General features: G+C 46.2%; 1 protein-coding gene across 4 annotated transcripts; it reads right to left on the bottom strand.

Annotated features, from left to right (window-relative positions):
- Nucleotides 1–431: 431 nt before the first annotated feature.
- LOC118509458 (UDP-N-acetylglucosamine--peptide N-acetylglucosaminyltransferase 110 kDa subunit) lies at nucleotides 432–22,051 on the bottom strand. 4 transcript variants are annotated; one of them, XM_036050078.1, is made up of 8 exons: nucleotides 21,468–22,051; nucleotides 20,326–20,533; nucleotides 19,260–19,470; nucleotides 18,909–19,092; nucleotides 18,732–18,800; nucleotides 13,303–13,499; nucleotides 1,780–3,882; nucleotides 432–1,696 (listed from the first exon to the last, which is right to left on the bottom strand). In XM_036050078.1, the coding sequence occupies exons 1-8, from the start codon at nucleotides 21,597–21,599 to the stop codon at nucleotides 1,432–1,434; spliced, it is 3,369 nt and encodes a 1,122-aa protein (XP_035905971.1). In that variant the 5' UTR covers nucleotides 21,600–22,051; the 3' UTR covers nucleotides 432–1,431. The 4 variants fall into 4 exon arrangements, with proteins under 4 accessions (XP_035905971.1, XP_035905974.1, XP_035905972.1 ...); XM_036050081.1 differs by lacking the exon at nucleotides 21,468–22,051 and adding an exon at nucleotides 20,782–20,935; XM_036050079.1 differs by lacking the exon at nucleotides 21,468–22,051 and adding an exon at nucleotides 20,704–20,927.
- Nucleotides 22,052–22,159: the final 108 nt, after the last annotated feature.

The raw sequence follows: 22,159 nt of genomic DNA on the forward strand, positions 1-22,159 counted from the left end.
ACTGTGGTAGATGAGGTTTCTTTGAAGACAAGGTGGACGAATTCACTTAGAAAAGGAAGCGTTTTTAGTAGATAAAGCATCTTGAAAGATAAAGGCACGATCGTATCCTGGTAGCCACCATCTCTACCAACTGCTGAACTCATCTACCACTCGTCTACCTATAGACGATGGAGTTTAGGCATCTTATCGCATAGGCCTCCTCTAGGTTCCGTGATTTCTTCCGTTGCTCTACGCCTGACGAGACGACGATCGCCTTTTTGATGATGATAACCGTACGGTTGGATGTGACCTAATGCCACTATCTGTTCTCCGGGGAACCAGTAGTGCAAGAGTCTGGTACACAACGTGCGAACGTTTCGGATTCATGATTCTACGAATCAACTAATATCACAGAAATTTCTCTGCAGCAAATAAAAATAAAATTTACACCCTTTTTTGTCTAAAGTAATTGTAAACCATTTTTGTTTTTCTTTAATTGTAACATTCATTCAAAATTCTTATCTAATAGATCGCAGATGAGTCGAGTAATAGTATAATTCGACAACTTGTTTACGCTTAGAATTTTACACCTAGTGCGCTACCCGATAGGAGCTCGATTATAACACACAAAAAGTGTACCGGACATTTGCAAATATATATACAAGTTGGGAGAAAATCTCGGTAACGGTTGAATTTTGTTGTTGTTGCTGCTGTTGTATTAAACGTGTGGTTAGGAGAGACGGGAAACAGTTCTGTGGCCATAAGGCCAACAAACATTTCAGCGGCTTTTCCTTCTATCCTGTAGCTCTTACTGTTCTCCCCCGTAAATGTGAGTAAAATGTTCCGGTTTAATTCAGACGGCGCTAGATAAACGTGAAACTTCGTCATTTTGAGCTATGTACAGTATACCGTGCGTTGCGCGAAATAACCAATATCGATTGGTTCTATCCCTGCAACCTCCTTTCCCGCAATTTAAGTAACAGTTTCGACCATCCTAATAAGAGTAAAAAAAACCTAAGAAAATGTTATCATTTTTTTAGGGGAGCCTTTTCCTGGTGGAGGAACTCTTACATACGGATATATTCTATGCCAGTGTAAAGAATATGGATGTAAAAAAATGGCTAAATCGCTCAAAATATGTTCAGAAGAATAAAAGAAAAGAAAATAAGATGATACAGCCCGGCACAGCTAATCAACCCTACTCATGCATAATCCCTAACGTAGGAAAATCTTAAAAAATTAACAACAAAACCCTTTTCGTTTGAAAACGACCACAAACCGTACACACAGGAAAAGTACACACCGGAAGTTGCTTCTCATTCACACGTATTGTTGTGAGTGAAATGCACTTAGAAAAATACGAAAAGCAAAGGTAAAAAGAAAGAAAGTGTGGAAAGTATTTCTCATCATCCGTCGGGCGCCAACCGAGCGGCGAAAAAGCTAGTGCCAGATTTACTTCTCCTTCGCCGAAATATGATCGGGCCGTTCGCCACGCGCAAATCGCTCCCACATTTTGTAGAACAGCGTCTCCAATCCCTGTGCGTACTGCTTGCAATCGAACAGTGGACTTTCGCAGCGAGCTACCCACACCTTCGCCCGGATCGCCTTCAGATACTCTCTGTCGGTGCCGAGCTTGATGGCGATGTCCTGATACTCCTGGCGCGATTCGGCAATCAGCTCCGGACAGCCGAGCGTTGCGAGCTGCGATGCGGCAACTCTGCGGCAAAAGGGAGAAACGAGAAAGGTCAAATATCTAGTACACTCTAGAATCACAACCGCTGCCGAAAAGCTTCATCTTACCTGGATGCCAACGTTTCGGCGGGAAGCGTTACCACCGGCGTTCCGGTCCACAGCACATCCATCGAGGTGGTGTGTCCATTGCAGAGCGGCGTATCCAAACACACGTCCGCCAGCTGACCACGCCGCACGTGTTCCTCCTTCGCGGCAACATTCGAGAAGATGATGCGTCCGGCCGAAATGCCCAGCTGCTGGGCGGTGGCCTGAATGTTAGCCTCACCGACGGCCGGGAAACGAAGCAGCCAAAGCACCGAGTTGGGAACGTGCTTCAAGATCGTTACCCAGGACTGTAGCGTCAGCGGATCGATCTTGTACAGCTGGTTGAAGTTACAGTACACGATCGCGTCGTCCGGCAAGCCGTACTGTTGCCTCGTGGTGACGACAATGTTCTGCGGCACTTCCTCGCCGGTTGCGGCCTTGTTGTTTGTCTGTGTCGTTGCCAGCCCGTTCTGCACCACTACACCGTTGAGCGAGGTTTGCACCTGCCCGGACGCGATCATCGTTTCGATCGGTGTCGTCGTAGGCAACTCGGCTACCTTGTGCTGAATTTCGACCGGCTTGTTCGCCAGCACTACCTCCCGAACCGTCTTCACATCGGTACTCTCGACCAGCGGAGACAGATCGGTCGCATTGATGACGGCCACATTGTCCGCGAGCGAATTGCCCGTCGTTTTATTGCTCACGATCACGCGCTCCTTCAGGTGCGGGAACATTTGTCGATGGTCGCCGATAAAGTAGGTGTGGGGCATGTACGCTAACTTTTCACTGTACTGTGACTCTAGCGCGAGCGGCGAGGTGACCGCGTCCGTAACGATGTAATCCATGAACGAGGCGCCACTCGTGCCGGGATAGCCGAGCCACATCACCTGTACCGGGGCGGGCCTTAGGGCAAAGATTTCGTTCCGCGCACCCTTCGTGTAGCCGTTCATGTTTACCAAAATGTGGATGCCATCGGCATGGATGCGATCGGCCGCCTTCCCGTTGCACGGTGTCTGCGACAGATCGATGAAGTGTTCCGCCTCCCGGCTTATCTTCCCGCGGAACGTCGTGCCATCGTCGGGGCTGAGTGCGTAGCAGAAAATCTCCACCCGGCTGCGATCGTGCAATCCGGGGATGGACTGCATCAGATGGGACGTCGGATGATTGCCAAAATCGCTGCTCACATAGCCGATGCGAATGCGTCCATTTAGCTCACGCCCGAACTTGTACGGTGGCTTGTGCAATACGTTAATCTTCTCCAGACACAGATTCGCATGCCGTGCGGCGATCGTTTTGCGGAACTCGTGCGACAGCGGGTACAGCATCGAATGATGCGGATGCACCGACGGTAGCCGATTCTTGTCCAGCTGATCGGCAACGATCGCCACCAGCTTCTTCATGCGCGCCTCATAATCGGTCCAGTCGCAAACGATCTGCAAGCAGTGCGCCAGGTTGCAGTACGCGTCGGGGAAATCAGGCTTCAGCTTCAGTGCCGTCCGGTACGACTGGATCGCCTCCGGGATGTTGCCCGAATCCTTGTGAATGCTGGCCAAATTGCTGTGCGCATCTGCGAACGCTGGATTGATCTGGATGGCGCGCGTGTAGCACTGCAGTGCGCCGGCCACATCCTGCATCTCCTTCAGCGTGTTGCCCATGTTGGAGTACGCGTCGGCGAACGTGGGCTGAATGCGAATCGCTTCCTTGTAGTGTAGCAGCGCCTCGTTCAGCTTGCCCTGCTGCTGTAGCACCGAGGCCAGGTTCGAATGGGCGGCCGCAAACTCCGGGAACACCTCGAGCGCTTTGAGGTACAGCCGGGTCGCTTCCTCGATGTAGCCCTGCTCGCGCTTGATGTTGGCCAGATTGTTCAGCGAATCGGCATGGTTCGGGCAGAGCCGGAGCGCAATGTTGTAACATTCTTCCGCCTCCTTTACCTGACCCTTTTCCTTCAGCGCGTTCGCCAGATTGCAGTAAGCGTCGGGGAAGTTGGGCTGCAGGTCGATCGCACGGCGGTACGTATCGATGGCCAGATCGATGAGTCCCTGCTCGTAGTATACGCAGGCCAGATTTCCATGCACCACCGCATTGTTGGGCGATAGGTTAAGGGCGCGAAGGTATGCCGCGACGGCTCTAAGATATGAAAAAGGACAATGAAAAGCAATAACACGGTTTAGTCAAATGATTTGAGAATAGTTTTATCGTCCTTGAATAAAAAAAACCCAAATTGTAGGCGTCCGTTATCATGATTTTAAAAAGCAGCTCCTACCAACGTATTAAATACGCCAAACCCTTTATTGTCTATTTCACGCATAACTGCTGCTCGAAAGCCGAAGCCTTCTAATCGTGATGAGAGTGGTAAAAAAAGACTTCCCTCAACAACCAACGATGTGCCTAATTTTGTCCGGGATTGCTTTCGCAACGCAACAATAACCCGGTCACACTTCACATGTCCGTCCGCAAAACCCGAAACCCCTTTTAAGAGCGAGAGAGAGAGAAAAAAGACCCACCACACCACACATTCTTCACTATTCCTTTTCATCAAATCGTTTACCCGGTCAGGCTTACCAGTAAAAAGGGCCCTTCAAAAATGTCACCACGCAGCAGAAGGATGGGACAAACGCGGACACCCACATTCGTTCATTTCAATTTAAGGCTTCCATTTTCTTCCTTTGCTTCCACAAAAAGGACTACACGACGATGGGTTCCGGGCTGCTGCTTGCCTTGTTACCGGTTAGTGATGTGCAAACTGAGTCAAAAAGGAGCTTCTTCTTCTTCCTTGGCACTACAAAACCTCGAGAGGTCTCGGCCAGCCATTTCTCGCTTTCTGTGACTTAATTTTACCCGTAGTAAAGTAGTCAGCCTTACGTATGGGGAGGCGGTATGGATGGGATTTGAACACCGGCCCTGCTCTGTGTAAAGACCGACGCCGCTGTCGCCTCGGCACCGGGACCGCCCCATCAATAAGGAGGGAATGAGTTATATCGTAGCAATGACTGAGATGATTAAGAGCATCAACTAAGAGTAATTCAACTCACTTATGATTCAACGCTCCGTGCCAATCATCCACTCACTCACTGCGTTTTAACTCCATGAGTACGTTTTAACTCACTCGTTTAGGCCAAGAAAGAAGAAGAAGTTTAAACGAAATGAGTGAGTTAAAACGTAGTGAGTGAGTTTAAACACAATGAATGGTAGTGGTTACTCGGTACGGAGAGTTAAATCATTCCTCGGGATTCAACTCTTAAAGTGTCATTATAAGATTCAACTCACTTTCCTAACTAATTCGCTCTGATCTAATTCACGTTACTGAGTGGTTATTCCCATCACTTGGTACCGTGTTAGGTCCTGTGTCCCAAGTTCCGCAACTGAGCGGAACGTAAAAGTGGAATAAATTGAAAACGGCTTGCACAAAACGCTTCTCCGCCCGCCGCTTCGTTGTAACAGGATTAGAAGGATTAGGTGCACACGGACCGGGCACGGGGCGCTCGGTACCGCCTGCCACCGCCAACAACACTCAAGGTTGACGGTGGACCGTAACCCGCGCAGGACACGCGCGGCCGAGTTTCAAATGCTAAGAATCAGTTTTCAATTTCTACCCAGCTTCCTCCATCGGGGTGGATGGTTCCTTCACCTGGCACAACTTCCCATTTCGCGATGATGATGGGTCGATATAGATCAACCCCGGTGCTGCTCTGCTCCCTCCTCCTCCTCCTCCTAGCCATTTGTCGTTGGTGAGGCCGACGACAGGAAGTTTAATAAATTCCATTACATCAATAAGATTATTTTTAGCAAGCGCGTCCCAACTTCGATCTGCATCTGCTTTTGCAACGACAACGACCCGCAGGATGAGAGCCGAACGGCAACGGTGTGTGTGTGACTATATAACCGATTGGGGACGTTTCTGTTCGCACCAGGCGCAAGGCATGGCAAAACGTTTTCCAAAAGCCCATTAAACTGTAAATAATGGCGTGTGGGGGAGTAAGTAGTGTAAGCTGGCAAAAGTAAACGCGCTAAGATAATAATATCCTAAATTGATCCTGACGCAGATTCGACGGTTATTAGTATTTTGTAAATGAGATTTAAAAGGCGAATCCCTCTCTCATCATGGGGTGCTCTCTTTTGAAGGACTTTTAAAACTATATTACAACACATCATGTACACCCATCATGATTAACGACTTCTTCTTCTTGATTGGCACTACATCCTCGGGAGGTCTCGGCCTGCCATTTCTGGCTTTATGTGACTTGATTTTACCCGTAGTAAAGTAGTCAGCCCTACGTACGCGGAGGTGGGTCTGGATAGGATTTGATCCCCGGTCCTGCCGTGTGAAGACCGGTGCCGTTATTGCCTCGACCACCGGACCACCCTGTTTAACGTCAGTTACATACAAAAAAGCTTTCAAATTCTGAAAATTCTGAAACTCGGCATACCGTACTGATGATAAAACACAGCTAAAATAAAGTATTCCCGAAGTACTACAATTCTTCATCCATTCATCGGGAAAAAGAAGCAAAAGACAGATTGACATCCGTTATAAGTTAGTCCTTTCGGGATATATAGCGTAGCGCGGCATCTGTCCTGCTGCTATGAATAGAAATTGGTGTATGGAGAGAAGAGTCTTGAGACATGTTTTGTGCGTGACTATTGTGGAATGATGTGATTCACACACACACACACACGCATGCGACAAAAGGCGGGCAAGCACCCTAATAAACCTACACGCCACAAGCGCAAATAAATAGCGTCCTCAAACTCTTCATTGAAATGCATCGCTGTTGAGCCGAAGAGCCAGGCGTGTTGGATGATAAAGCCCACAAGCGATAGTGCGCGAAGGAGAAGGCGGCACCAACCAAACCATCCCCCCCAACCAGAAGACCACACCAACCTTCCCGAAGTGTTTCATAAAGCGGCGGCGCAGGGGAGTAGTACACTACGTGATAGGCTAGCGAGCGAAAAGATAAAATGTTGGACCACCACACACGCAAGAAAAGTGTGCGGCACGTGCAAATTAACGCAAATAAAACTGCATTGAAAGTTGTTCATTGGAGATGCCAGCCCTCCACTTTTCTAAAGATCATCTTCGCGAAGTGGAGAGGGGCTTTACACCACAACAGCGCAGCATCCAGTACATCAATCTTTTAAAAAGTGGCAACGGTAAAGTTCACGCAAAGGATAATCCCCGGGCTGATGTGAAAAGGATGCCGACCCAGGGGTGGCTTTCTTACTACCCCCACGCGGAGTAGAAAAAATCCCCTAATGGGGAGACAGAAACATTCGATCGTACATAACAGCAGGGAGCTTAGAGTCTATTCCATTCTTCAAAACCAACGCAGCCATCGTGCTGATGGCCAAAAGGCTTATATTACGCCTACGGAACCCAAAATCCATTTCACCATTAGACACAACAGATCAACATTAGCAGCATTATTATTACATTCCTTAGTTTTGCGCGGGCGTAGGACGATTTTGTTTTTTTACTCCACCACACACTTGTCGTATGGTCGCAACAATATGGCACACACAATGGGATAATGCTCACCCCCCCCCCCCCGGCATACGGTTCTTCTTCGTGGTCGGGAGTTTATATATGCTAACCTTTTGATGTAGAACTTAATCCAATCCAAACATCCTTCCTGGCTCGCTTTCAGCTCCGACAGGGAATTGTACGGATGGTACGGCGTTATGCGCACAATTGTGTAAATTACAATGCACTGATAATCCATCGTTGCCCACTTGACACACTCAGTTACCGCCCGTTGGGGAGAAGCCACACACACTGCAGACGGAGTTTTCGGCTGGTACGAGTGTTTTGCTATCTTGCCCCGCTTACCAGCATTCTGTGTGCACACACTACTACTAACTAACCGGATCAGCAGTTCGTTCTACTTTTCACTCTCTCGGATAATACTCGGGGGTACCTCAATTAATTATTTCGCCACCCGTTGTTTTCGATGCTGCAGAGATAGACAATTTCAGCCCACCGTGTGTACGTACACGAAGGAAGACCACTAGAATTCGCTTGTAAAGTACCGCACCAATTTAACAGTTCGTTTGCATTGCACACCCGCGCGAATTGGCAGCTTTTTAGACGGTCGCTACCGCGGTTTGGTCAGAGAGATTGTGACGACTTCTGACTGCTGTTACACCAATCTTGGTTCCCATGGTTTCCCTGGTGGTGATGATGGTGATTTGGCACCCATTACCACCACGAAATACCCTGGCAAATGTGGATGGCACTGTACAGTAGTGGTTAGAACTTCCCACGTGCCCACCTGGACACATCAGGTATTAAAATAGGACATGACGGGGGCCAAACATACACGCAGCAAAATGTCAAAGTGGACACACACCGCAACCGCAACATCATTTCCCGGGAGACTCTCAAGGCTCCTCCCACCCCCCCCCCCCCCACCCCTTTTCGTCCTTTTTGGACGACCTTCGGACACGCCAGCACCACACACCTTGGGCATTACAATAAAACGCTTCAATTCCAACTTTCGCCCAACAGTTGTAATTTCCTTCGATCGTGCTTTTGATTGAATCGTCTCGGTGCTTCGATAGCTCTTTCCAGGAAACGAAAGTGGCTAAAATAGGATACCCAGCAGCATCTTCCTACACAAAAGTATGGAATTACATGGCCCGCTTTTTTTTTGTTGTGTCGCCCCCTCTCGTCCGTTTTCTATCAATACATTAAATGTCGGCCGCACAGGTTCACAGAGTGTCAAAGTTTGTCACGGGAGGATCTCGGTCTCTCTCTCTCCTGGTATAGAAAGGGCATATTTACTCTAGTCGTGCAATTAAATTTGCCATGCAAACACCCCCTTCTTGTGCGCACATCTGCGCCACATTGATGATGATCCAATTAGAGAGGTGCGCGACCTACAGAAGGGGACTGGCTTCCCCGATCGCTACCTTTATAACACCCACTTCGACGACCAATTTTTGCTTCAATCTCGCTATCTCCCCAGGTCAGGAGCAACTTGTCTGACGAGAGATTTACCATTCTGCCAGCTTCTAATTCTTGCACTAAATTGGTCTCATTAGATTATCGCTCGTGCAGAGAGTGCGGTGAAAATAAAGCTAATTGACATCACTTCAACAAGCACAGGAAAGCGAACGAGAAACAAGAAAATTTACATTTCTAGCGTACTCTTGGTGGTAAAATAGCCGGGAAATGGGTTGCCGGCTGCCCAAAGCAGTGCACACAGCTGCAGTTCTGCCTGAGTGGTTATCATCGGAGATGAAATTTGCTATGGGCAATCACAATCATTAGGCGTCCCCACCTAAGGCATGGACTGCACACAAGCAATGCAGTAGAATTTTAAAATTAGAAAAAAAAAAATCAAATGATGGGTACGTGTGGAAAATTGTGTCAAAATGAAAATTAATTGATTGGCAAGAGTGTTTTGGCAACGGTGCAACGGTTCTAGCAAGCAGAAACATCGCCATACATATGTATTTGTACGCGGCAAACAGCGTGTGCAACTGAATCATCTCATAAATCACTCATATTCACGAATGAGTCGTAAACGTTACGATCGTAAAATGACCACAAATAAGCATGCACCACCCTTAAAGTCACTGGGATCAGCACAAACCAATATCTCTCACATATAACTCGCGCGTGCTGACTATTTCACTATTAACCACTATAGCTAAACGCTAACTAACTTTACACAACGCTCCGCTCAGCTCGGTAGAAAATTCATTCAAATAACGATCGAGCGTTTTAAATTGACACGTGCTTCGTCGAACGCGTAACACACGCGCCTCGCTACTAGAATCCACACTAAACTTCCCAAACCAGCTTTCCCAATGTTTGCACTCCGTTCGTCCAATGACGATCAACCATGTCGTCGTTGTCTGGAGTGGTAAATAATGCTTTACTTCACAAGCAAACGGCAGCAGTGTGTTGTGTTACACCATTTCGACCAAAAAATAAAAACTGTCTCCAATTTGAATGTCGTTGACGCGAGACGATGTAGATGACACGCCGCACCGTACCAACAATCGCGTTCGCACAATTATTTATCACTTTCCTGGTGATTAATCTGAAATCATCAGCTTCAACCGGCCGGTCGATCACATCTCGATAGAGGAGTTACGAATTTTCCGAACCGTATAACGAACCAACTAACTAGGATCAGAAGTTGGATACGTGAAGGATGTTGTGTACACGACACGGACTACATACGAGACCTCCCGAACGCAACCTTTTCCGGCATCAACCGAATCGACACTGTGCGAACGACGAACTGGGCACAGCTGAATCCCTTTCGGCAGGAAAGGACACACTTTGCTCTCGTAAACCATCATTTTTCGCATCATACGTGCGTGTCTCGGCGCTTCTCTCAACAAACATTGCCCTCCACAGGCTTGGCGCGCGGACTTGGCGGCGGCGGCCCTCTATTTTACTCTCAGCGGTACACATTTCTCTCGATTCTGGCCGCGTGTTTTCCTGCTTCCTGCTATAGCTTCGGTAGCACACCCGTGTAGGAGACACGCCACCAACCTTCCCCCGTTCGATCGCTTTTCATTCGCGCCAATCTGAATAGCGCGGTGTAGTGAGGCGATTCGCCGCCGCCACTACGCAAAAAACCAGCGGGACATGAAATAAAAATTGAGTGCAATTTTTCAAGAGTATTTCAAACCTACCGTTAAAACACTCTTTGCCGCGCCGTTGTGTTTTGCTGCTGCTGCTGCTGCCTGCCTGCCATTAGTACCGGGGAAAATATGGAAGTTACCTATATAAGCAGCAGCAAAAGCAGCACTTCACAAGCAAGAACTCAGAACGTTGAAGAGAAGTCACAGTCCACCACCCGCCGCCACCACCACCACCACAACACCAACGCAGGTTGCAGACAACGGCAAAAGGACTCCCGTCTCTTTAGAAACCATCGCGACGACGACGACGACGACCGAATACATCATAGAAAAATTTGCCAACTTCTGCCGAGCCCCGATGGCTGGGCGGAAAATGGGCACTTGAACGGGCGAGTTGAGCCGAATCGCGGAAGCGTGAAATATTTATGGGGGAAAGAAGAAGGAATCTCGCCGCTAAGCAGCCGGTAGCCCACCTGCCCCTCCTCCAGACCCCCGCCGTTTGGTTATGGTACTCTAAACGGATCGCGATATGGATTACCTTTTACAAAACAGGTGAAGAGAGATTGCGAAGTTGGAAGGAATTGTTTTTTCCTCCCTGTGTGTGTGTTCGCACCCACTCCTTGACGCTATGCTCTGCACCATTCATTTGATACTCTGTCTCTCTGTGGTCCCCCTCCTCGTTCATTCCGTCGTGCATGGTTGAGAGATTATTGAAGCATGTTAGATAAAAATACTAAAGCCCTCCGCGCGAGCCCTCGCTTCCACTTTATGTATTAGGAGGGGCAATGATGTTAAAGCATTTTTTTTGCATGTGTGATTGCAAAGTCCTCCAATAACTACGAGGCTTGATTCATAGAATCGAATCGACAAAAAGGATCTCTTTCGGGAATTTTCATTTCACTACGTCCTATTGCACTGCTCCGTAAATCGAGAGTGTGGTGGTTCGGCAAACGACAGTAAACGAACCATGTGGCGTATGACTAGCGGGCACGGTAACTAACTAAATTATGCAATGACCGAAATGAAGGACAATAACTCAACTCCGCTGTTCACAGAGCTAGACACACAGGTCCGGGGGTTGCATGGAGCCAGAGATACAATATGGAACATGCAATAGAACTATCACAACATGACTGACTGGGTGGTGCATGATCATACTTAGTAGATAAAACATGATTAAAAATGTATCGCACCCTTCCGCTTGATTCCATTCTACTGTTAATCGATGTGAAAACATGACATTCTGTATGGCTAGAGCATTTTCATACTGCATCACTACGTCCTATTCGCTGGAGCGAAACGAATCCGGGTCACGGGGAAGGATTAATTTAACACATCCTTTGAGGGTCTTCTGTACGCCTTCTCCCTGATCCTAAACCACATGGACTGCAAAACAATATCGCACATTTTTCGACTAATGCACAGGCATACCACAAAAATAAAACTGAACAGTAGACGCTTGTCAGACGCCGGTGTGTCGAACGGTGATCATCCCCTTCTCCCAGCTCCCAGTGATTAGTGATGTCAAACTCTTTCACGGGATCTTTCAAACGAAATATTGATTGATTCATGTATTAGGAGGATAGCACGTTGCATAGCCTTGTTCGATCTACATAAGCTCCATGGTCTCATCTACGTATAACAAATACGAATCGATGACTGCTCATCAAATAATGACAGTCTGAGGATAGAGGATATACGCTATAGATCCATTTGGTGAACTTCTTGTGCCTCGTATGCAAAGGGAGCTGAAGAAAGTTTTTCGAGCAAATGCCAACTGCTTCAAAAGCTTATCAGCGAACAAACGGCATCGTTGTCTATGCTAGATAAGTTTGAACTTCTGGGTCAATTGGATCTTGTTTCGGTGTAGCAGCGCCGTAGCAGCGCTCAAAATTTAACTCAAAGTATTTTGCGAAATTTGTCAATACGGCGCCAAGCCGTCCAACTATAAATATAAATAAATAATTTTGCGAAATTCACGACAGATCTTGGAAAGCTCCCTCGAATTTGTAGTTCATCACTTTGCGAAAAGTCCTCCTCTTAGCACAGCGATTCTTGCGACCATAAAATAGATGAAGGACGAAGTTGTAGGATACAATTACTCCCTACGGTATCTTGGAGAGACGTACAGTATAAATACTTCCTAATTTAACACACGCGTACCTTTAACAATCGTGGCGCCCACGAAAATGACGCCGGTCTTTTCCGGTCATACGACAGGACCGGGGTTCAAATCTCTTCCAGATCATTCTCCCGTGCTGAGGATAATACTATCCAGCTACTAATTATCATTTAAGTCTAGTAAGCCAGGCATGATGACCTAAGGGAGGTTTTTATGGCCGTTATTCACTACTAAAATTAGTAAATACCTGCCCCATTGCTTTGCAGCCGGGGGATTGAAATGACACACAGAGACCGTATATGTTTGACAAGTCTGCTCTAAATCATCGATGCGTGTAACACACCACATCAAAACGAAATGCAATGTCCCCTCGCCAAAAAAAAAAAGTTGCTCAGATACGTCTGCAAAAAAAGGTATCAGACGAACGGCATCAGAGAAAGAAGTTTACTCAACTGTGGGTATGAGTTTTATTTATAAAATCACATCTGACCATCATCCGGTGGAATATGGGGTGGAGAATATGGTGCTTATTATTACTTTCTATTTATTTTTCTCAAATTGGAAAACCTCGCTGAAGGTGATAGTATCGACATGCGCTACCAACATATGTGCATATCTCGTTGCAAACATCGCGAGAGGGTTCATTAGAGTTGAAGTAGGGAAGAACACATCACCACCGGGGCAAAGGGGAGTGGTGTTTTGTTGCAGTGAAGCAGAAACACGACCCCATAATGTGAATCTCTTTAATAGAATTATGATACACCCGCAGCCCACCCCCCACAACTCCTCTATCCGATTCGTACATTCCCGTGTTAAACACTCACCTGTCGAAGATGCGGGCTTCCTTCAGCACGTTGCCCAGATTGATGTAGGCATCGAGGAAGTTCGGGTCGAGCGCAACCGCCTTCTCGAAGTGATGTATCGCCAGCCATATCTCACCCTGCGCGTTGAACACACACCCGAGATTGCTCCAGGCCACCGCAAAGTCTGGTCTAGTTTCGATGGCTTTCAGATAGCATGCCTATACACACACACACACATCAACGAATACAAGCCGTGTATAGCACGATACCGGCACGACACACATACACCAACCACCGGAAGGATATGCGTGTGGTGCATCAGCATACATTTTTTGGAACGGATTTTGCAACGGGGTTGTGAAATGAGAGTGTGTGTGTTGTTAATTGAAAAGCAAGTAACAGAATAATGTGTGCACAAATTTGTGGATTTTTTTTTCAAAATTCGTACATGATTCAGTTCAGTAGTATAGGTCGAAAAAGGAATGAGAAAAAGAAAAGACACAGAAAAACAGATTAGTAAATTCGGGCGGCTACGGGTTCCTGTAACATTTTCACATGTGTTATTGAAACGATTTATGGATCATATCCTCCTCTTCTCGTTCTCCTTTTTTGTTTTGCTTTTGCTGTTTTTTATATTTCTTTTTACTCATGAACATGAACCAAAACGGGGTGTTTGGTGGTGGTGGTGGAGAGAGCGTTTCGATAAATTGCTTTCAATGAACAAACCATAATGAATATACTTCTTAAATGGTGACTATAACAACCAACGAATGCTTTAAACTAAATAACCGACAAAATCAAAACTATGAGAAAGGAGAAGGAAAAAAAACACACAGAAAACTAGTGCTTTGTAGCATAATGGACTCGGGAGAGTAGAAAGTGATTGCAATTTCGAGCTAGATCAGTGCCGCAAACTGGACAAGGGTTTGTCGAAAGATCGAGTTTTTGGTTTGAAGAAATATGCTAATTATAATCACTTAGAGCAAATCGGTGTCCTACCGCGGTGTCTTATTTGCCGGAGATCGTGTACAGAAGAGCTTTCTATTCTGGTGGAGCAGCAAACCAGCTAATCTAGCACATCGCCGTTAGGCCGCACGACGAAATTGCAACCACTTTCTAGCTCTCTCTCTCTCTCTCTCTCTCTCTCTCTCTCCTCTCTCTCGCATTCCATTTAGTGTAGTCACGTTTTCCGCCCCGGCAGACTTCCTGCATAACTCTACAAGAGTGTAACTGATTCAGATTCTTTTTCTCTAGTGTTTGAGTGCAATTCCACACGCACGCACGTATCGCGCCCTCCCTTCGGTGTACGGTCGGACGCTATCATCATCAGTCTGTCTGCCAACCAAGCCAGTCAAGAGCCGCAGCAGCAGCACCACCATCATGCAATGAATCCTGAATGGTTTTGGGGTTGATTTAGAGCATACACGCGAGGCACGGTGACACCGGCTGGCCCTCCTCATCCGCGGCTGTTGCTGCCGCTGATATTGCAATCAGCCGTCTCTACTGCTTTTGCTGCTGGTAAATGAAGTGGCCCGCCAACGACTCTTCTTTTAGCATTTGCGCTAAAAGTGCACGCGGCAGAAGAAAGAAGCTGGGAATGGGGAAGCACCACACACGAACCCCCTCCCCTGCTGTTTGCTGCTACTGCTCCGAGAGCGCAAATGTGAATGGAAATCGTGTGCCTACGACGACGAGCGTGTGGTTGTGTTTTGGGACATCCTGGGCAGGATGTTGTAGAAACAAAAACAAAAACCTTTAAACAGCTACAAAATAAGCCCTAAGAAAATATGTTGTTTGTTTTCCCGTTTTTCTATACATTTCCTCGTTCGGTTTCTACCGCCGTGAGCAGGCAGGCAGGCACGCGGCAGAAGCTGATTTGTTTCCATGGCTGTCTGCGATAACCGACGGCGGCGAAGACGGTTTTTTGGTTGGGAATCCTGGTACAGGCGCGCGATTCATCAGCTGGATGAGCGAGGCGAAAGGAGGTGAGAAATTGTGCTTAAATTCATAAATGTCCCCTCCCACCCGTGCGCAATAAAGCGCAATGCAAAGCAATGTAAAGGATGAATATTAGGAGGTAATCGAAACGGCAGGAACCCGCCAACAGGGCACACGTGTGTGCGTTGTTTGACAGATTTTCTCTGAAAATGGAACAGCTGTTAATAGCGTTATGATGACTTCTGCTTTGTATGGTGTGAGTGTGTACCCGTTATCATATGTTGCTTAAATATAAATCGATGGCAAATGTACAATCATTTGCAATCATTTCTTAAGTGGGCACAAAGCGTACTATTGACCGTGCGCAGATGGTTGCTGGTGAATGATAATATACATTTGAGTAGGCAATTTATATTTGTTACACAGTATGATAACGAGATATGAAATGCATTTGATAGTAGCACGATAGTAACTAGCAATGTTCTTGATCTGCCTTTGCATAGCGGTTAGCTAGTACTTGGATTGCTCATTGCCAGGCTTAAGGATGCGTGCGTCACAACTGGGGATAATCTCCAAAGAATTTAAAAATCTCGACCAAATGTCGTGTTTTTTGCAGAACAACTGCATCAAGTTTACATTTGCATTACAAAAAAAAATTCTACTATCTTTGAATTTGTTTAAATTTTGCAGATCGGATCCTATTACAAAAACAGTATCACTCCTTCATTTCATCTCCTCCTCAAAACCAATTAGCAGCCGTAAAAAAAATCTACGACTCTCGTAAACATAAATAAACATGTTATCAGCCCATTTAAGGCCTCTTTTAGGAGAGCCCTATGCTCTCTTCCACATCATTATTGGAACCGTTCTTTCGATTGAGCTTTTCCGGAAATATTCTATTGTATGTTGCTGTCTGGATCGCCAGGAAGATCGTTGATTAGTAAGCTTCATTTAAATGAATATTTGAACCCTCTATAATGAATAAAAGTAAAATAAAGATTTGTGTTGCGACTACAACCACAAGAGATATCGGCCTGCCATTTCTGAAGTTCTGTGACTTCAGTATTACCTGAAGATAAACTTGAAAGTACACAATCAACCAACGTACTTAAAGTGAATATGCCAGGCGCAGCTATACAACAAATCGATAGATGCTAGTTACATTGCTACTGTGCTTTGAGGGATAAATATTTAAAAAATACAAAGAGCAGGAAATCATCATGTATAGAGTGTTAATTCAAATTAAAACAAGTTATTATAAGATGCCGAAAGTGAATCGACTGTATGAAAGGCTCCCCTACAATCGATCAGGTGTACAATATTAGTACAATCGATTCATTTTGCAGCAGAGTAAAAGAAGCCTTAAACAATACATTCACACATCCGTTACGCCGTACACATTATGTAGACCGGCGATCAAATTGTGAAAATGTTGTGAATAGTCATTGCTTTAGCCTTCTTTTAGTAGTACACATCACAGAAAAAACGAGTAGAAATATCCTAGAAACTAATAAGAAAGAAACACATCACGCCGACATGCAACATTCAGAGAAAATCTGTCAAACAGAATCAAGGGGCGGTTCCGCATATCCTCCTCCTGCGTTCCTCCTCTTCCATTGGCTTCCACCCTATATACTGGACTGAAGCCCAGCATCGCCCTGCTATCGCTCGCCATCATAAAGCTGAAAAAATGTCGTCTTGTAGAATTGCTTGCTGCAAATTTTCTTCAGCCTAGGATGTAGCTGTTTAATAGATAGGTTTTGCTTTTTTTTCATAACATCCTACCGCATCAATTGCAAACCCCTTTTACCACATAGTTTACCACAAAATGCGAGAAGGAAGTAACTACGATTAACAGTGAAGAATTTTAAGCAAAAGTGATTGGAGGTTGGCAATTGATGTAGGAAAAAAGTACAGCAATTGTGAAAAGAATAGAGATAAAGAAGAAATCAAAACGAAGAAAGGAACGAATCCTTAAGAAAATAGCTTATGTTTATAGGGTGATGAATCGGCAGACTGCATTCGTTGATGGCTTCGACCGGATACTGTCAGGGATGCGGATACGTAGTGACGGCGTGTGGATGCACATTTTCTATCGTGGAATATGTCATACATGTTGGTAGGTAAATTTGTATATGCGGCTTTGGTCAGCTTTTTAGAATAAATAGAAAAGCTACTACATCTACACATCATATATAGCACACGTTCAAACACGGTTCCGTCTTAGTTCCAAGGCTTCACAGATGCTGGAGGTAGTGTGGCACATAGTTTTCGATGCCATCAAGCCTTGCAACTAAGAAGCTGGATCTTTTTCTTAAGAATAAAAATCGGTTACAGTCTCTGGAGGTTTATGCTGAAGTAAAAAAAATCTTATACTAAATAAGTATAAATCCAAGTGTTTCGATACGAGCCAGACAAGAACGCTGCTAATGGAATCTTCGATGGAAATGTTTGACACAACTCCCCCCGGAACATCCTGAATGCGAGCAAACATCCCATAGCAGAGTTCTTGTCCTTGGTGCATCGAACCACCATATTACGTTACCTGCCGCGATCAGTGACCCGGAAGAAGATTATTAAATTATCGTATCATTGCGATGCCTCTGCCACACCCGGGGCGCGTAGATACGCTGCTGCAACAGCTCTGCTCACGCACCGCTCTATCATTGCCATTTCTGACCGATCAACAGTCGATCGCCCCCGGTTTCGTTTTGGTTTTGAATTGATACAACAAAAAATAATGGTTGATGGTGAGCGTCTCAATCGCACACGCTTGCCTGCCGACGTTACAGCAGTCGAGCATTTGCATTCAATTCATGAACGTTCATTGCCGTTCGATTGAAACGCTCACATCACGTCATGCAATATAATAAACTAAAGTTATAGTCGTGCGGCATCATCTCGTGCTGAAATAGTTTAGGCAAGAATCGTATATGGATCAATCAGATTTGGTTTTTAATTCCTCGAACAGGGCCGGCTTCTCGCGGACCACTCGCAACACGTCCATCCATGACCCGCGGAAACATGACATATATTACACAAACACACAGATACTACACACGCTGGTAGTGAGCTAAATGCGATTTTAAATGATTTTTCTGTACGTTTTCTATCTTTTTTTTTAGTTGTTGAAGAATGGATCAAAACATAAGGGATGAATTGCGGCGATAGTTGTGTTTGTTACATTACCTGCCTCCCGCGATAGACTTTGATTGTAAAAAAGTTTTATAATCTTTCGAATTGGCAAACTATTCTAATCATTAACAACATTTTCACTTTTCTCTCCAGCAAAACACATTACCTTGTCGTTAATATTGCAAAATTGCACTCGAAAGATTAGCTCAGGCATGATCGAGTAGGAACTGTTTGCTTCCCATTTTGGCCTCTTTCTCCAAAAGCTTTTGCAACACACACACAACTATCGCCACACAACACAATCAATGGCACGAAAAATGAATAGTGAAAATGACTACTTTGTCCTTCCTTCGGATGAAGAAAGGCACATTACTTACCTTCGCTTCGTCAAGCCGGCCGAGTGCTTTCAACAGATTTCCCAAATCACTTCTCACACAGTACAGATCCTGGCAAGAGGTGCGAGAAAAAAGGACGATTAATATGAAACTGGTTCCCACTGTAAGATAACACACATCGTCCCACAAAACTCGTCGTGGACACAGTTCCCAACTAACCGGGTTGTATTGCAGAGCGGTGACGTACGCTTGTACTGCCTGTTCCATGTCACGGGCTGCAACTAATGCAGCGGCCAGGTTGATATACCCGTCAATGAAATCGGGCTTCAGACGCACTGCATGTCGGTAGTTTTCTAGGGCTTCCTGGAGCTGTCCGCGCTCCTTATAAACATTTCCCAGATTGCTGCAAGGGCACCGAAATGTCACGCGAAAACCCCCGTCGGAAGAGCGCGAGAGCGAGCGAGAAAGAGAGCAAATGACAAAAGTATGTTATGCGGTGTCCAACTACTTTGTTGGTCCAATGCGGTTAACCAACGTTCAATACGCCAGGAGTACGGCTGCTGCCCTTACCTGTATGCTTCGGCGAGGAGAGGATTTTGTTTGATGGCCAGGGTAGAAAATTGGGCCGATTTGTCCAGCCGTCTGCACTGGAAGTGGATCGACGACAGCAGCAACAGTACGCCGGTGTTGTTGCTCTCCTGGCGCCACAGCTGCATGCAGTGGCGTTCCGCATTTTCGTAATCAACTGCTTGATACTCTCGGTGGGCCAGCTCCAACAGCCCTGTAAAACAAAAAAAAAACACGCGGATGACGAAACGTACGCAAAAAAACAAAGTTTAGTAAAAGATGTTCCGTTCCAATAATAGCACAACTCGCTCGGGTGTCGCTAAAATAAACTTAACATGTTCACATTTCATGGCCATCGAGCGGGATGAGGAAATGTTGCGAACAGCAGAGATTCTGATTCCTGAAACCGTAAGAGGCCCGGGCGAGAGGAGCGATCTAGAGGAGCAATAAACGTGACTCTATTACATGGAGAACCTAACTTCTGGCCAGCATTCTGCTTCTTCCATAACGCCACTGTGGCTGTGTGCTTTGTTATATTCTAGTGTGTAGTTCGGGGAGTCACGTTGCAGCGAGAAAACTGCAGCAATAGATGTGCTAAGAAAGAGCATCGTGCGCGGTGCTAGCGTGAAAGAGAGCCTGCACCGAAAGCGCGTAACCGCCGGCTGTTTGTGGGAAAATCAATATGCGCGTTGTCGTATGACAGCGGTCTGTCCTTGAGGGAACGAAATATAAAAAAAAAAACAGGGGACCTTAAAAAGATGCAGTTTTGTAATGCTGTTTAAACCTGACATCGGCCAAGCAAATCCTTTCCTGATAACGGGAAGACGATGTTTACACCTCACGCTCAAAAATGTTTACATCGAACAGAGCCTACTGCGCGCGGCAGTGCACATCGATTTCGTTTTCTAATCCATTAATCTCAACGCCAAGATAGATCCCGAAAGATCCGGGGCCCTCTTTTTCTGTGTTGTATTCTCTTACCACAAAAGCCATGCTACGGAATCTTCTCGAAGGTGGATAAGAAATTGGAAAGGAAAAGGAACACACTCTAGGCACGCACAACACTTACCAGCAGAAGACAGCTGATTTGCTGGATCCATCTTCACCGAAATGCTTTGTTGCTGTTGTTGCTGCTGCTGCTGCTGCTGAGCTGCTAGGGCGGCAGCCTGTGGCGATCCACCCTGGGCCTGTACTGCACCGGGCATTTGTCCCTGCATCTTAATTGCCTCTATTTTGCGACGCTTCCGTGTAAGTTCACTATCGACAGCTGCAGTAATCTGTGAAGTCCGAACCCGATGATGATAATGGTGTTGTTCCGTCAATTTTACCACATTTTACCCCACGACGACGACGCAGCGAAACGGAACGAAAAGTAGAAAAGGGCAAGCAGCACGTCGTTAGTATCGGTTTTGTTATATAAACTACACACTCCAGAAGCGATTAACACCTTCGCCTGCAGCCACTCTGATTGTAATGTAACACCCCTATTTTTGCTGATTTTGCAGCGACGCAAAAATGCCCTTACGATGCGTTTTACTCTTTCCCCGTCGGTATTGTTGGCGAGCGTTTTCAATCAGACAGCACACCAACTAATCGCCATCTTTTCTCGGAATTATCGTCGCCAGCGCGTATACCGTTTGCTTTGCTATGCGCTCGCAGCTGCCATACTGATGGCAGCCTGTCTCGCTCTAATCAGTGTGGTGTTCTCTCATTCTCCCTCTCTCTCTCTCTTGGTCGCGCTCATCAGCCGCAATAGAACTATGCTATGCGCCCTTCTCATCGACGACGCACCGCCCGTTTTCGTACCAGTGCGCAACAGCGAGAGTGAGGAAACTTGTGTGCGTTTATAGTGCTCACTTCATCGCTTCACGTTCACCAAGAGCAATGAACTTTTCATCAATTTTATCGCACATCATATCGAATTTTCAACGAGGAATCATTCTAGAACGTTTGATGATTCCCATCCCAGATGCATTATTTATCTAATTATGCTAAACGTGGCTAACAAGCTACAATTGAACCGTGTAAAAATGTAGCAAAACGAAAGAAAAATGGTCTGCGTTCGCTTTCACCTTGGACGATGAGCGATGGGGCCAATTTTTATTGACCAATCAGTGCTGACGAAAGGTGTCTCTGCTCTTCTTTTAGACCCATTCGACGAGTCCCTACCATCATCTCCCAACCCCCCACCTCATACACTCCCTCTCTTACCGCATGTAAGTTTTCCACCTGATCCGGTTCGCCTTCGGTGCCGTTACTGTTGTTGTTGTTGGTAATGATGTAGTACACGGTCTGATAAGAGTATTTTCCTACGCCATTTTCAGCATTTTCCACCGAGGACATTGTTTCTTTGCCACGACACGCGTTTTCAATACGGTGCTGCGATACTCGGTCGGTGAACACAGTCCTACTACACTTTCACATATACACACGCACACACTCGTTTGGGAAGGTTACTATCGCGATTGAGCTAAATTCGTCGACTGTTCCGTGGAACGACGTAACTTCGATTGAATAAATGCAGTCCGTTGATTAGTGGCCCGCTGCTGACAGGGATGCAACGGGATGATATCGCTCGCCTGTTCTCTTTCTCTTTGTTCTGTGCACGATGCGTATCGAATGGTAAGCAGGGACACAAATGAAAATGATTTACTATTCCACTGAAAATCGATTCCTCTCGACGCAGGGGATCTGTTTTGCACGACCGTTTCAACCGTATTTCCACAGCAACACCTCAATACCAACGAAGACATTCAGTCGGTAATCACGAGTGAAGAGGAAAAACACTTGATGCATTCAGGGCCAGTCGAATGGCCCAATGAACAATCGATGCCGTCCACAACCAGTCGATGCAAACGTTGTCGGAAGAGGAAAGTGTCAAATCATTCCCCAGAAACGGCAAG

Source organism: Anopheles stephensi, chromosome 3, assembly GCF_013141755.1.
Source record: "Anopheles stephensi strain Indian chromosome 3, UCI_ANSTEP_V1.0, whole genome shotgun sequence".
In the NCBI taxonomy this organism is placed as follows: domain Eukaryota; kingdom Metazoa; phylum Arthropoda; class Insecta; order Diptera; family Culicidae; genus Anopheles; species Anopheles stephensi.

Coding starts and splice junctions, on each gene's coding strand:
- LOC118509458 (XM_036050078.1), bottom strand. CDS start 21,599: ATGTCCTCGGTGGAAAATGCTGAAAATGGCGTAGGAAAATACTCTTAT. Junction 20,534..21,467: donor AGGTGGAAAACTTACATGCG/GTAAGAGAGGGA, acceptor CGGACTTCACAG/ATTACTGCAGCTGTCGATAG. Junction 19,093..19,259: donor CTCCTCGCCGAAGCATACAG/GTAAGGGCAGCA, acceptor GTGCCCTTGCAG/CAATCTGGGAAATGTTTATA.